At 48.4% G+C, this 15,541-nt stretch overlaps 4 protein-coding genes across 4 annotated transcripts; 2 read left to right on the forward strand and 2 right to left on the reverse strand.

Annotated features, from left to right (window-relative positions):
• Positions 1 to 1,472: 1,472 nt before the first annotated feature.
• On the forward strand, positions 1,473 to 2,557 carry N7509_013490 (hemolysin III family protein; the record flags this gene model as incomplete). Its single annotated transcript, XM_056638127.1, has 3 exons — positions 1,473 to 2,027; positions 2,093 to 2,323; positions 2,387 to 2,557. 3 exons carry the CDS (start codon positions 1,473 to 1,475, stop codon positions 2,555 to 2,557), a joined length of 957 nt encoding a protein of 318 aa, XP_056481634.1.
• A 219-nt stretch (positions 2,558 to 2,776) lies between these two features.
• Positions 2,777 to 4,774, reverse strand: N7509_013491 (sugar porter family MFS transporter; the record flags this gene model as incomplete). Its single annotated transcript, XM_056638128.1, has 4 exons — positions 2,777 to 3,457; positions 3,516 to 3,917; positions 3,997 to 4,540; positions 4,728 to 4,774. 4 exons carry the CDS (start codon positions 4,772 to 4,774, stop codon positions 2,777 to 2,779), a joined length of 1,674 nt encoding a protein of 557 aa, XP_056481635.1.
• Positions 4,775 to 7,554: 2,780 nt separating this feature from the next.
• Positions 7,555 to 8,633, forward strand: N7509_013492 (autophagy protein 5; the record flags this gene model as incomplete). Its single annotated transcript, XM_056638129.1, has 3 exons — positions 7,555 to 7,674; positions 7,732 to 8,164; positions 8,230 to 8,633. The coding sequence occupies 3 exons, from the start codon at positions 7,555 to 7,557 to the stop codon at positions 8,631 to 8,633; spliced, it is 957 nt and encodes a 318-aa protein (XP_056481636.1).
• Positions 8,634 to 9,138: 505 nt separating this feature from the next.
• N7509_013493 (SAM and PH domain-containing protein) lies at positions 9,139 to 11,620 on the reverse strand (the record flags this gene model as incomplete). Its single annotated transcript, XM_056638130.1, has 2 exons — positions 9,139 to 11,316; positions 11,384 to 11,620. The coding sequence occupies 2 exons, from the start codon at positions 11,618 to 11,620 to the stop codon at positions 9,139 to 9,141; spliced, it is 2,415 nt and encodes an 804-aa protein (XP_056481637.1).
• Positions 11,621 to 15,541: the final 3,921 nt, after the last annotated feature.

The raw sequence follows: 15,541 nt of genomic DNA on the forward strand, positions 1-15,541 counted from the left end.
CTCTTTACAGGTCCAAGTGGGCTATTATGATCGAATAATATCCAAGCTACCCTACTCGAACATCCGTTACTATGTTTATTTAGGGTTCCGGCTCCTAGTTTTCGAGGTTCGTGGCTCCGCGCATGGTCTTATAGCTTTTCATTAAACAGTTTGACTCTTACTCAATCGCCCCCGGTCACTTATATGATGGCCGAGCACCCTCACGACCAATAACTGTTTTTGACGGTCGGACATCCGCCACGATATCAAGGGAGACAAAACACACACACAAGGTGTGGTGAATCTGCAGTCAGAGCAAGGATAAGTGCAGTTATCCCTGGTATTTCTCAAGTAACAAGGCCTGTGACAACACTTGGAGCGCACGAATTCAACTGGATGCACGGGTTGTGGTTGCGGGCGGGAAAATATCAACTATGGCACAATGCCCTCGGCACATGGCAAAATACAGGCAAAATACAGTTGAACCCATTGTTGTCGAGAGAGAAAGATGTACCACCACGCTCGGACTTACTCCCTTTATGGTCTACCGAACGTGATTCAATAGGAGAAGCGAAAAAAAAAGCCTTGCATTCCTGAATGGGAGGAATGCAAAAAGACAATGCTCACGTCCAGATTTGAACTGAAGACCTCGGCATTACTAGTGCCGCGCTCTACCAACTGAGCTACGCGAGCTTGTTGATATTTTGCCCGCTATGTATGGTTATATGAGAAAAAAAGTCAGGTCAGCGATCACTTGTGACCATCTCCTTGCCGCGTGCATACATTCATCCCCTCAACTTCAAGGTTGTCCCCTAACTAACCCACTAGAACGATAACATAGTATCCCATAATCAATTGATACAGTGTTAAAAGCAGAAAGATTAACCTTGAAAGTTATATCGTACCTAGGTACTAATCCTTCAAGTTTGCACCGGCAAAAAAGTAAGGTAGATTTTCACCTGGGCAGGTAGTAGATGCTGTAGATATATATCTCATACCTAGGTACCAACTACGTTTTGAACTCTTCACAATATCCACAACTGCTGTTCAAGTTCAACTTGAAATTTTCAAGCCTGGAGTTCAAAGTTGTTTTTCAACTCAAAGGAAAGACTTTCGCGAGTCGCACGCAAGTCTATCGCGAAGAAATTACTTGTCATGCGCCATGATCCTACTACAAGACTATCACTCTCTCTACGAAAAACGCGGCAAAAGCGAACACCGCTAGCACCCGCCCAGCTGGGCAGCTTTTCGGAACCCCTGACTAGTATCCCGTAAATGAGCGGGACGCAATCGGAATTCACATCGTCGATCCTAGCTCCCACGTGCATGTGGGAACTACTAAACCTTCACCGCATGTTACACAGGCCGAGGGGTAGACAGGGGCTCTCAAAAGGCCCAAAATACATTCAAGCTTCCAACACAGTGCGCAGGAAGTCAAGATATACGAATTGATCGGTCCCGCGGGCGAATTGAGTCAATTGACCTTGTGCACAATGGCAACCACAACGCGCCTAGAAAAATCATATTCCTCAATCGAGACAGCAAAGGGTGCGCAAGACAATCCGCTCAATACTTCCGATGGGATCCAGAACAATCGAGTACTTCTATCATACGAGGAGATACCGGAGTGGTACAAAGATAATGAATTCATTCATGGTGGTTACCGTCCAGTATCATTTTCTACTCCCGCCTGCTTCGCTAGTTGGTTGTATCTACACAACGAGACCGTGAACATCTACTCCCATTTGATACCGAGTATGTTCTTCGCTACTGCCGAACTCGCAATGTACATTTATATTCGGTCTCAGTACCCGGAAGCGACCGCTGAAGATCACCTCGTTTTCGCATTCTTTCTGTTGACAGCTGTCATCTGCCTGGCATTTTCGGCAATTCTTCATACACTTTCAAGTCACTCGAGAGGTGTCTGCGAATATTGGTTACACCTGGATTTTATTGGGATAATTATCTTGACTCTTGGAGATTTTGTTTCTGGAATAGATATGATATTTTACTGTGAGCCAATGTTGAAACGAAGCTATTGGATAATGGTAGGAGACCCAAGCATAATGCAGCGACCATGGAATATATTAAAACATGCTGATATTGTTTCTAGACTACTACGCTCAGTCTTTCTGCTGTCTTCATACTACTCAGCCCGAAATTTCAAGGACCACAATGGCGGACCTTCCGTGTTGGTGCCTTTATCGCAACTGGTCTCTCAGGCCTTGTCCCCATCGCCCATGGTATCAGCATATTTGGCTTCCATCAAATGACCAAAAAATCCGGAATGCCATACTATCTTGTTGAAGGGTGGCTTCTGCTTCTAGGGGCCTTTTTTTATACGGTCGGTCATTGCTCATTAGCTTGATAACAACCTGCAAGGACAGTTTCTGATGACTAGCTTTAGACGCGCATACCCGAATGCTTAGCACCTGGTAAATTTGACCTCGTCGGATCATCTCATCAGATTTTCCATATTCTAGTGGTGATTGCTACCTTGGTGCATTTTGGGGGAATCATCTCTGCATTTGATTTCAACTACCACCATCTTGTCTGCAAAGAGTTTCCACACAGCTGAGCTTTACACTGCCTATGTGGCTTTCCATCACTAATGCAAGTACATACTACAGGGATTTTATAGTACGAAGGACAATGGGAATGTGTCATATGCAAAGTATGTAGAATGAAATTCATCTAGCATGATAAAGAAGTCACGCTTAATCGTCAAAAACGTAAGTCTATGTACGAATCTATGTATCTATACAAAGGTCTATGCTTATGGTCTATGCCATGTCGTTCAAGCATATTCCTGGGGCTTGGCAGTGTCGGCGCCAAGGTTCTCTTCGTGGACAGCCTGGTCCTTGATATCGAAACGGAACTGCTCCTCCTCCTCCTTAAGGATCTCCTTGAGCTTCTTGTTTGCCCTCCAAACAGGCTTCTGCTCGAAGAGACGGTCAACCTTCTCCAGGGGAATACCACTAGTCTCAGGAATGAGGAAGAAGGCGAAGAAGAAGGCAAGGAAGGACAGAGACGCGAAGAAGAAGTACACGCCGTATCCCATAGCCTCGAACATCTGCTCGGTGAAGCGAGAGACGAGGAAGTTGAACAGCCAGTTGCTGGCAGTTGTGCAGGCCTGAGCCAGGGAACGGAAGTTGGGATCGAAGAATTCCGAGTTGATGACCCAGGGGGTACCGTTCCAGGTCGGGGTGTAGACAGCAGTCCAAAGGTAGAAGAAGACGATAGCGGCAATACCGCCACCGTTGAGAGAGCTGGTGGGGTTGTCTTGCGGTGCAACCACGTAGATATACGCGCCAATGACCCACATGCAGATGGAGCCGGTGATACCACCGACAAGAAGAAGGTTCCGGCGACCGAATTGATCGACAAGGAACAGCAGCCAGATAAACGTCATAACGGCCTTGACCACACCAAAGATACCGGTCATCAGGTTGACAGTGTTAGACTCAACGCCAATGCTCTACAAAAATTATCAGTATATGTGCGCCCAAGAGAAACCAAGAGTGAGATAAACGTACCTTGAAGATGGTGGGCGAGTAGTAGTTAATGGCGTTGATACCAGAGCCGTTCTGCCAGAAGAAAAGCATACATCCCAAGAACAGTCGCCACATCAAGTTGGGGCGTGCACCGAGGGCCTTGAATGGCTTCCAGAAACCGAATCCAACGGTGCTGCGCTGAGTCTCGTGGGCCTGGTCAATAGCAGCCACTTCCTCGGTGATGTACATATCAGTAGCATCGCATTGACGAATCCAAGTAAGGTTGTCCATGGCCTCAGCCCGGCGATCATGAAGGAAAAGCCAACGGGGCGATTCCCGGATCCAGAGGGATCCGAGGAACAGCATACCGGACGGGACCAATTGAATAGCGAATGGAATGATCCATTGTTGGGTGGAAGGTGCAAGGTGTTGTTCCACGCCATACTGAAAATATCGTACCGGTCAGTCTCAGGTCCATTTTTTCCCGTTCAAAGGGGTAATAACGATCAGTTTTTTGACTTACGTTGATCCAGAAGCCAAGCATACCACCAATCTGCCAGCCCAGCTCATACAGACCGACCAGTCGGCCACGAATAGCAGGGGGAGCGAGCTCGGAGAGATAGATAGGGACAATGTTAGAGGCAACACCGGTACCCAGACCAGTCAGGACACGTCCAGCGTATAGAATGCCCAGTCCGCGGTTGTGATTGGCACCGCACTGCAGTCCAGATCCAAGAGCAAAAGTAGCCGAAGCGATCATCAAGCAGACCTTACGGCCAAGCCAGTGGCTCAAACCGTACGTGAGGAGGGCACCGAAGAAGGCACCAGCGATGAAGAGAGACACAATATTCTCACTAATCAAACTTTGCTCGGCTGAACTCTTTTTGTCGAGACCAAACTCTTCCTTGAAGGAGGTCAATGTGATTGTCGTACCGATGAAGGCACTTGTATAACCGATCATGTTGGAACCACATGATGCCACGAGGGCGAGTACGTAGACTCGCCAGTTGTAGACCGAAGGGGAGTTGGTCGGTCCTCGACCAGATGAAGGATGCCACCCATGGCTGCTAAGTGGAACACTTAGAAGGTTGAGGATGGATGGGGGGAAGGGTCGAATTTTTTTTTCGAGGTATAAGATGAAGGAAAGAAAAAGTTGAGACGGGATGGGGCCCCTAAGTAGTAAAGGCTCCCACTCTCGGTGGATTTGTGGGTGGGTGGAAATCCGTCCCTAACGAATGCACCCCCACAACTTACGTCGCGTAGAGAACCCCATCCTCTGGGGCAGTATGGGGTTTGAACATGAGGCTACGAAGGTTTGGAGAATTTCTAATCCCATGGGGTGGGAACTTTGGGCCGGGGTAGCGTTTTCCCCGGTTGAAACGTTCAGCCGGGGAGAACGAATGGCCACCAGTATATATCTAATACGGAAGCCTACTTCCTTGGCTGGAATTTTTCTTGAACAAGGAATTTTACCCCCTTGGGGACCTCCGCGACCACTCCAGGGGTAATTCAGTGCCTTGGTGGTAACGGAATGGATTTATGGCTACGATTATCCCCTTCTCCCTTATTTGAGGTCTGCGTTTACCCGTTGGATGTATGGGAGGGGCATTTTCCGGTGAACAACCTTCTTCGCCACATCTGCGTAATAATGCATAAGGGCATAGAGATTCTCCCCGGATCAAGCGGAATCAGAATTGTGGGGGCTGGGGGTACTGCGCAGGGACATGCACAGTCCAGTTGGGCTTGTTAATAGAATACCCCTTTCTCAACTGGTTGAATTGGCCTCGCGTGGGCTACGCGTAGTCCGTAAACTACTGGAGGTTGCCCACGGGGAGAACCCTTAACCATCGGTGGAGTCGGAAGGTTGCCGAGCTGCAAACTTCAATTAGGCAGGTCAACCGGTTCCGATCACGTGTATAAAGGCGAAGATAAACTCAAGCGTTTATGATTGGGCCAAAGCTCAGTGATGGAGGAGTTTATTTCATTCAGCATGAGTGCTCTTCCATGTCCCCCCGGGTTTTAAGAGAAAATTATCTAACCGTGGCGGTGTTTCGCCCTTAAATCGTCATCTCCGCTCCGATCGGCAACCCGCAAGGGAGATCTTAAAACCCAGTGGGAAGAATGGGGGGAAGGGGTTACCCCGTATACGGAGTACATGGAGAGTTCTGCAGAGGCTAAGCTGTAGCTAAGTTGTAGCCAAGCAAGAAGTAATGGGATTCGAATAGCCGGCCGATATCTTCTCTTTAGCCACCTTGGCCTTTTTGCATCTTGGCCCTTTTGGCTTTTTCGAGAATTAAAGCCGAGTAGGACCTTCGGGAAGATTCAGCGGGTGGACGCAATTGACACCAAGTGGAGAAACAAATGCCGAGTAAGGCTATTTACTGTCACCGGTGAAGAAAACCGAAACCTCATCTCATGTGAGCATTCTGATTTTTGCAACAGGGGGACCACTTAGGGCTAAAATCAGCGATGCCGAGCAATCTGGCCGTGAAGGATCAGAATTAGTCAAAATTAAGCTCATTTCGGGCCGCTTTCGGTGTGGCCATCGCCGCCGTGGCGGGCCGGACGGCATTGAAGGAGCGAAAGAGAGTTATACAAATAGTCAGCGCCGAATCACAGAGCGAGTTGGAAGGCAACAACAATTGACTTGTTTCATTATGCATGAATAATTATCTCTGTTCAAAGCATACCGGATTAGCGACCAAGCATGAGTGACAGAATGGCCACGGTCCTGGTCAACGGCTAGTCGCTGAGCAATGTCTCGGTGTTTGAAGTCGCACAAAATATTCGGCCCAGGACGAAATCTCCTGCGCTATTCCTGGAATCCATATTCCGTGGACATGAAGGGCGAGTGATGGCGCTTTTGCATATCGTAGAGGTATGTACCAATGGGCCTATCGCAAGGCAAGAACTAAGCATCCAGCGAAATCGGCGAAGATAAGAGGCTTTTATGAGCTTCAAAGCTAGGATTTTGGAAGAGAAAATGAATCATGAACGGTTGAAAGCCGGGTGACTGCTTTCGTTATGAAAGGCACAGATCTCATGTGCTTCTAGAGCAACTATCCAACACGCGGAGGGCAGCTATTATCTCTAAGAGCGGAGAAAAGCGGGCCTTGAAAGCTTGAGACACCAAACCGATCAAAAAAGGGCGTGGACATTAAAGTGATAAATATCATCATTGAATTTGACGGTCGATGCATGGCAACCCGAACGATATTGGTCCGCGAGCACTCATCGCGGCGACGTCCGCGCGGTCGGCATTTCCAAACGTGGTTGTGTTTTGCCTGAGATATTCCGGCATACTATTCTTGATCAATGAAGACTGATTGATTAGACTGAGCGTGTCCACGCTAAATCTATGTGAGAAATATGAACAAGCCATTATAGGGGTGGGAGATGGTAGCGTGATCCTCAAGACTCGGACGAGATTATAGAGTGTCGTTCATGAATCAGTGAATGAAATATTAAATGAGTTGATCCTGGCGGAATTGAGAGAATTTATTGCAAAATCTCTCGACGAGGAGACAAAAATCTAGAAGCTGGTCATGGGCTTGGAGCAGGTAGAAGGATATCATATCTCTGGTAGCCTTTGAGTGGGGAAGGTGGGTAGCCCGACCGGAGAAAATCAGCAAATTTGGACCCAGTGTGAGCTAAAGTATACAAAAATGATGCAAAATATCGACTTGATCCGGTTGAGTGGTGTTAGAATCGAATTGCACTTCGTTTGTTGACGTTGAAGGTCACGTTCCAGGCACACCACACATGTGATCACGTGAGTGGGGGCTCACCCGCCAAAGCAACTCCACCTTTCAACTTCCACTTGCACATTCACTCGTCAACAAGGCTGAGAAGCTACAACAGCTTATGTGACCTCCGAAACATTCGATCATGGTTTCCTCTATGCCGAGGTAGTCAAGATCCACTCTTCTTTCCCCCGATTTGTCCTTCGTGACATGAATATCTCATTTGCAGATCAGTAGATCAACATCGGTTCGGTATGTGGCCATAGCAGAACCACTACATCCATCTCTCTTCCGTCTGGCCTTGCAAATTAATAACTGTTATTAGCAAAAAGATCAATATGGAAAAGCAAGCGTCTCTCCCTGCTATCCAGCGTAGTATCTGGGCGGGACGAATACCGCTGGAAATCATCTTGGCTCCAGCGGAGAGTCGGACGTTTGATCAAACCAATCCATACCTTGTATGACCCGCATAGTCCTGTGAATTTATTTTGAAATTAATTTCTGACCCATTGAAGATCTCTTTCCCGAGAGTCTCATATCTCCCATCATTACTCCCGAGGCTTCGAGCTTTCTTCGCATCGTCTTTGATCAACCCAGACACCGAACACCATCAGGGGTGGTTTGCTTTCGAAGGCGTGCCTTTAAAATGGCACTATCCGATCGGCTTATTGTTTGATCTTTATGCGGGGGTTGACCCTGCTTCAAAGGCCACCCCTGGGGATGAACAGTCCCCAGAGGCTGAATCGCCCTTCCCTTGGCGGTTGACTGTTCATTTCAGTGACTGGCCTGTCGAAGAACTTGTCCGCCTCGACCCAGAAGGAATGGTGTTGAATGATGCATTTATCAACAGCGTTAAAGAAGCGGACTTCCTGCGCAACGGTACGGCCAAGGGTATCATGAGTCTCTCCAAGGAAGACTCCGCCGGCCTCTGGAAGGCAGTGGAGAATGGTAAGCAAGAGAAATCCAGTGCAAGAGCTTCATAAGCAATATGTTAACATCATAATAACGGCTAGTCGACCTTCCATCTTTTCAACGCATCTCAAATATCCTCATCCCCCCACCATCACAGCCGTTCCGCAATGTCCCAATCCGCATCTTCTTGCCACTTCCCCCAGATGAAGAGTCACCATCACTAAAAGTGGTCCAGTCACCACTCCCGCCTTCAATACCGAGCCCCAGCATTCAGTCTAGCCAATTCATTAACGCACGCTCAAGCCCGAGCACACAACCCCAAACCATTGGCGGTGTTTTACACACCCTTCTTCCCAATCTGTTTCCCAGTCGACGGACCCCAGTTCTTGCGAAGCCTGTTCTACATGGAGCCGTGCTTCCTATGTCTTCGCCCATTGAAGAGGTGGTCAGAACTGCTGCCTACGGGGACGGATGGGCTTATGTAGTTGTTCGAATGATGGGATGATGCTTCCAAGCGAACATAGACAGATTGGCAGAGCACAAGTTGACCAAGAATAATGACAGCATCGATAGGTTAGAAAGAAATCTACCAATACATTTGACTACTCGACTGACATACGAGAACAAAATGAAGACCTACTAAACTTTACGATGAGTTAAGAGGGAGTTTTCGCGAAAATCAATTGCATTCCTAATTCCTTCAATGGTATGATGAGTTGCCTCAAGTTATAATGCTAAGTTGTGATCAAAGTGGGTATCAGGGGTGTTGCCGACCAGCGGCGATGCATATCTTGTTCAACCGGTGAGTAACAAAAGAAATGTAGTATACCCCCAAAAATGCGCCATGGGAATGATGGAAAAAAGGAGATGGTCGTCTGATGGGGGTTATTAAGCGAGAGAATTGAACGCGAAAGAAAACATGACAATACGCGTACATGAAAAAAAGGGCAAAATAAAGAACAAGACAAATCAACCAGAAAAGGAAAAAGAAATCGTTGGAGAGTGTGAACTTAGATGACGTTGTATCCATTCACGAGCATCTTCTCACCATTGTCGCGAGCTCGCTTCTCAGCTTTCGCAAGCAAAAGCTTTCGAACCCACTCGCCACGCCCGTCGGCAGTGTTATCGACAAAATCGTGTCTTGGGAGAGCATTCTTGCTGAACAGAGCCTTCCTGTCACCGTCCTTGTGTGCAGGGATGAATGAAAATTGGAAAGCGTTGCCCTCAGGCCCATTTGGCATTCTGTCCTGCTTGCGCATGATGCTGCGCTTGAAAGCAGCTGTGACCTTGGAGCTTGATGCTAGCGATGAGCACGCAACAGCGTAGTCATCCACATCAATCACATCCAGGGCGCGTGAGATGCGGTGTGCATCTTGCTCACGCTCGTGCAGAGCCACTTTGGTGTCACGCAGAGTGACGTGGGCATCTTTCCACTCACTGCGGAGGAAGCGGTTCTTCTTGTGCTTGAGATAGCCGCTGTGGATGACGTCTGGGTCGGAAGCGAGCGAGGAGGCGTGAGAGACAGTGTGCGCGTGAGGTCGCTGACGAGGGCTTCGAATCAGATCCTCTGGGGATTCGATCGGGCTCAGGGGTCGATCCTCACGGACTCGGCGAAGAGCTGGGTTGTTTGGAGGGCGAGTGGAGGCACTGCGCATGATGGGGTCCCGGTAGGGAGGGAAAAGGGTTCCGTACTGCATGTCGGGGGGAACAGATTGAGAGGCATCGCGAGCGATGGGCCCGGTGGGAATTGCTGTGATGGGGACATCAACCTCTGTGAAGGGTGTGCCATGACGATAGACGTCAATGTTCCGAGCCTGAGTGAAAGGACCATATTGCTGGACTGCGGTCGGGGATCCGTACGCCTGAGAAGCCCGCGTCGGGGTCATGGAGCGGTTGGATGTCACAGCGGTGGTCATATCCTCTGTGTTGGGGCTGGTTGGAATGGTCAACTTGGGCAAGCTGCGCAGGTTGGCAGCCATGGCGTTAGGTTGAACATTCGGAGGGGTGAGTCCAGCGAAAGGCTCTTCTTGGGGAGGCAGATTGCATGTATCTAGCATTGGGACATTTGGGTGCTTGCCGACATGCTGATAAGTCAGGAAGTTGCGAATAGTTTCCTGAGGGTCCAGCTTTTGAATCCCATTGAGCGCTGCCTCTGAAAGTTGAGGCCCTGGAGCTGGACCGAATATATCTGAAGAGGCTACCACTGAAGGTTCGCTGTTGGATTTTGGACGCAGCAAGTCTCGTGCGGTTTCGGGATTACCAGGGCTTCCGATAATGATCATACCGTCATGAAGAACAGCATTGGGATGTTCGGCAAAGATCTGGTCAAGCTGGCGTTGGTATTTCCGGAACTTGGAGCATTTATCGCCCCGAGAGCAGTTATGAGGCTTGGGGAGGCGCTGCTCAATACCCACGATCGAGACAGACTCTCCAGGGGTAATGTTGCTCCCGAAGACATGGTTGGACAGAATTTCGCCGTTCGGGGAAACGGACATCGCATATGAGCGTCGCTGAGGCGATTCCTCATCTGAGGAGTCTCTGGGCGAAGAGTTTCTGGGAGATGAACGGCCAACAAGCGGTTGTCTCTGATCTGGTCTCCGATCCGTCGACTGGGTCATGAATGACTCCGGGGTAGGAGGCACGGGAGGCACTGTTGACATTGTGTTCTTCAGGTGGTCAATTGAAGCCATGATCTGGTGGCGCATGCCGAATGAGTGGATGCTCAGCTCTTTTAAGTCATCGGTCTGTATGCTAAGCAAGACAGTACCGGTGATATCGTTAAGCAGAAACTTCTCGATCACAGCATCGTTGTAGCCAGCAATGTGTAGCCAGTGTGCAACCTGGTTTGGCTTCCATGTCCTAATCTCTTCTTCACTCACGTGTGACACATCGGGATGTACAGTTGTCAAGGCTTTTGGAGTCTTTGGAGAGAAGGGGAAGCGTTTAGGTGTATCCACCGACCGAGAGAATTCGGACTGCAGTGGGGATCGCTCGAAGTAGAGATCTATCTCTGCAGTCGATGGCTCGTATAGGGACGAGCCGCGGGAATTTCTGAATAGGTGGGGTCCATCAGGGCCCTGTACCATCGAGTTATCGATGTGAATGTTCACCATGCCCTTCAAGTTAGGAGCATTTTCCGGGCTGGGGAGTTCTGGCGTCGAGATGGAGGTATTACTATCGTACGAAATCTAAGCTGTGTTAGTCTCGAGGCTCGATTGTTATTATTAGCAGAGGGAAGAGGGCAGTGTTTTGTACCGATTGTAGACTTTGTCGGAGCGATTCCTCATCAGAATCGCTTGTTTCAATATCGGTATCATCAAAATCGGTCGAGTTTGATAGTCGTCGTTGGACGAAGGTCTTGTCAGGGTAAAATCGCTCATGGTTCTTGACACTGAGCGACGTAGGCGCAGCCTTCCGTCGAACTCGGAGAGAATCCTGACATATATTATGAGAAAGCTGTTGGCTTTGATAGTATCTTTCTGTGGAGTACATACCATTATGATCAGATGATATTTAGATGCGTCCGTTAAAATTGGACAGTCTCAGAGCAGCCCGCATTCACCAAGCAGGTCTGTATAGGTATAACTAGGAAAGACGTGAGATGGTTCCCGTCAACAGTGAACCATCCAGATGTTCATGTATAATAATAATAACAATCAAAAACAATGAGAACCCCTGGGGTATCAAAGATCACGAGGGAGAAAGAAATATGAGAAGCTCAGCAAGAGCTGACCGAGATTATGGGGATTTGGAGTATATGTACGGTGTATCCACCAGCCAACGTGGGCGGGTACTTGAAACAGGATGCGTTGGGTGAGCGGCAAGGGAACTACAGGAAGCTGGCCAACCCAAAGGGTTCAACGGCACAAAATGTCCGTGACATGCAGTTTAGTGAAACACAGCGGTAGCGACCCCAAATTCCGGCAAACTACAACCGACGGAATTGGCTCAGAGGAGGGGTTAGGGGGATGGGGATGTGATGGCGAGTGATACGCCTGCAGTAGTTCCATTTGAGCGGCAGCCTGCCCGCATGGTCACTATCCAATAAAATAGGAGAGCTGCAAGGCCCCAGATTGGCGATCAGCCGTCCTCGAAGCGTATAGGCTCTTGTTGCAAAAGTTGGCTTTCACAAAAGCACCTGTTGAAGTTTGTCTGAGGGGGTATGCTTGGAGGTGACTGGTCTGCAGTTGGCGCCCACTGTGCATCAGCGTTGATCGGACAAGCCCCACTTAACTACTGAAGGAATGTGACGACCATACATCAACCGTTAATTAGCGCTCTGCGAATCCTCCCACAAACCTGCCTAAGTCTTCCTGACTGGGTTATTTAGGGAACGCTGAATCCCACACTATCGAGTCATATTCCTCGTTGTCCCCTCCACGCTGGGGGCTAGTGACGGATGGGAGCTCATGATCGTATTTCCTTCTCCCAACACTTGGCAAGCTGGCTGGTTGGCCGTTCTAATAAGCACGAGGCTGGGCCCGGCCCATCATCGCATGGGGCGCTTGACTTAGTTTGCCTTAGTTTGCCCACTTTCAAAGTGATGCAGTGATGTGAAATGTGATATAAAAACATACAGCCACAACGCACGGAAATTGCATGACACCTTACCCGACATCCTAGCTCTGGCTGCCCGGGAAACATCACCTCGTTTAAGGATAGCCGATGACTAGCAAATAGTAGAGAAAGGAACCTTGGAAAAGTGGAGTCGTGTCGAGTTGACGGTGTAACCCAGGAAACCCTGGGGGTACGATTGTCTTCCAGCTCTTTGGAGCTCTCACCGCTGCCCGACAACCTTGGAAGAGGGGTTTTCGTCAGAATATTTTAAGCGATCTCTTCGTAGCACTGCATGGAACATAAGTCATTGGAGTAAAAAGTAAGTCGGTTATCGATGATCGGCTTGGGCCCTCGTTGTTCTGAACGTACACGTGATTATTGGCTATCTTTGCCTTTCTGGCTATATTTAGAGAATCGACTAAACTAAACGCAGTCTATATACTTTCCTTGAAGCAATATGTAAAAGAAGCTGGTGGCGGCCTCGGTCAAGTGTATTCACCTCCCAGAAGATGAGCCGGTGTCGCTTAGCGATGATACATGCATCTACGCTAACTTCGATTCGCAATGAGTTGGCTCATTCTTTAAAAACTATAAATTTTTCGAATACATGATTTAATTGAACGAGACACAGTGGTGTTGCAAAACTTTGAAATCACTTGTTGACTGCCCTGATCTCTGCCTTCCTGAGGGGATCAGGTAGTTACTAGTCTGCCATTGGAGTGCGGTCGATAATGGTGGGCAATATGTGGTTTCAAACTTTGGAACTTTTGCAAAGCCACTTTACAATCTACTATATGTTTGCCACGTGTATCAAGAGTTTTTTATCCGCAATGTCGAAGAAGAACAATGAAGTTGTAGACACTCCGGGTGCTATCAATATTTACGGAGGAGAGCGCAGTAGATTAAAGGGGCCGTGTAACGTGAAAAAGGTGAAGTGCCACAGAGTTAGATCTCATTCAATTTGCAACCTGCACCGAAGTCCTCAATCAATGTTGGCATCCGGGGGAAGCCCCGTGCCTGATTTTGGCCAACCCGAGTTATGTGGCCCTCTCTCACCCGAATACAACATATGCATACATATACGTTGGTTCGAAATGAAATGTAGCTCATAAAATTATTCACGTGGACCAATGAGTTGAATTTTTGAACGGTGGTTAATCTAAAGAACTGCATGGGACTTATGTAGAAAACACCATGTGGCTTTTATCATGTCAACTCGGGTCGAAGAAACAAAACCGTTGTTGGGACCAAGAATGGCCCATCGAAGGAATCAACTTGCACAACCATGAAATATGTGAGTCAGTTCTGCGGGATGTATGTATTCCGAGTCACAAAAGCAGAGGGGGTTGGCAATTTGCCAGAGGGCCAATAGTAATGTGCGCAACTGGACGAACTCAGAACTAAGCTAATTTTCCAGTCCAGTCACAGTATAAATCAACAAAAGGGGGAAATTTCGGAAAAAAATTAATTCGCACCGCCATATTAAATACCTAGAGGATCTGAGATAAAAGGGTAGACCCGAAAGGAATGCTAATAGGCTCCGCGATACAACTCAAGATAATCCCGAGGTCACAGAATGCACAGAGTCCGCCACGTAAAACCGAGTTAATTAATTCTATTTTCAGAGATTTGCTCAATTTTATTAATAGTAAATGTCCCTTGAAACGGGATATCTACTAAACCCAGTGCGAAGACTGAACCTTTGTCGCCCAATGGTTGAAAACTCGGTGCACGACTTGATGAGGGGAAATTAGCCCAAATTTCCCAAGGCGGGCGGTTAAATGTTGCTAATTCAGGCAATTAGTGCTAGTCAAAGGCTGGGGAAAATGCACTAGGGCGATCTTATCACATCACACCCTTGTGCACGGATCATATCAGTGGGCCTGCAGGCTGCCTGCAGTGTAGCCAGTCACAGTCTCTAAACCCCTGCCCGCGTCGCGGGCAATCTCCTGCCTCCTTTTCTAAGCCAATAAGCATACCAGGAACAGAAGCTTGGCTCTCCCCACCTTTTCATCACACCATGATGCATGATCCTCCGCCCAGTCACCGCTCTGCGATGATCTTCCCCCCACCGTTCTAGAGGTGACTGATCTCGTCGGAAGATGGCCATTCGACGTTGCATGAAAGGCTACTGTAGCGGTCGGACTATGACTACCGTCATCAAATTTGCGGTATTTTTCCCAATTTAGCAACTTAAGGAAGATTGTGATAACTCGTGATGCTTGACGTGACGAGGATTAGTGCTAGTTTGACCCCCGCTCGCTGCAGTCGGGCGGGCAAGGCTGGGAGAATCTACCAACCGACCACAGGACTTTTTCTGAAATTGTGACACTGGGCGCATATTAGAAACGTTTCATCCACATTGTTATATGATACTAGGGAAAAAAACCCAACAGCACAAGCTGATGTTGGTTGGGGTCTGGCGAGGTTGACGGCGATGAGCACAAATGTGCGGGACTAGACTGATTCTCATCACTCAAGCAAGTCCAATCAAAAATTCGGTTGCATGGGTCATCTGCAGCCACCCCTGCCCATAAGCACAGAGACTAGTTCCAACTAGACTATCTCCATCCAGTCCCTCGAGAAACTCAAGATCGATGTGCATGGCGCTAATGCCGCCATGCGACTCCATGGCCTAAAAAAAGCAGGTTAATTGTCCCAAATTTAGTCTCCAGCCGAGTTGCTGCAACATTTACCCATCTTCTCTAGAGTATGATTCGTCCCTCGTTTTGTGTTGGTTTCCAGCCAAGGAGTATTCTGTGGTGATCCAACCCCACTGACACCAACAGCCCCCCAAATTATCCCGATCCTGCAGCTAGTCTGCCAGAGAACGGACAAGCAGGTGGATTCCAAAAT

The sequence above is a fragment of the Penicillium cosmopolitanum genome (assembly GCF_028827165.1).
Source record: "Penicillium cosmopolitanum strain IBT 29677 chromosome Unknown utg000012l:1.0-3308103.0:1.0-3310761.0, whole genome shotgun sequence".
Taxonomy (NCBI): domain Eukaryota; kingdom Fungi; phylum Ascomycota; class Eurotiomycetes; order Eurotiales; family Aspergillaceae; genus Penicillium; species Penicillium cosmopolitanum.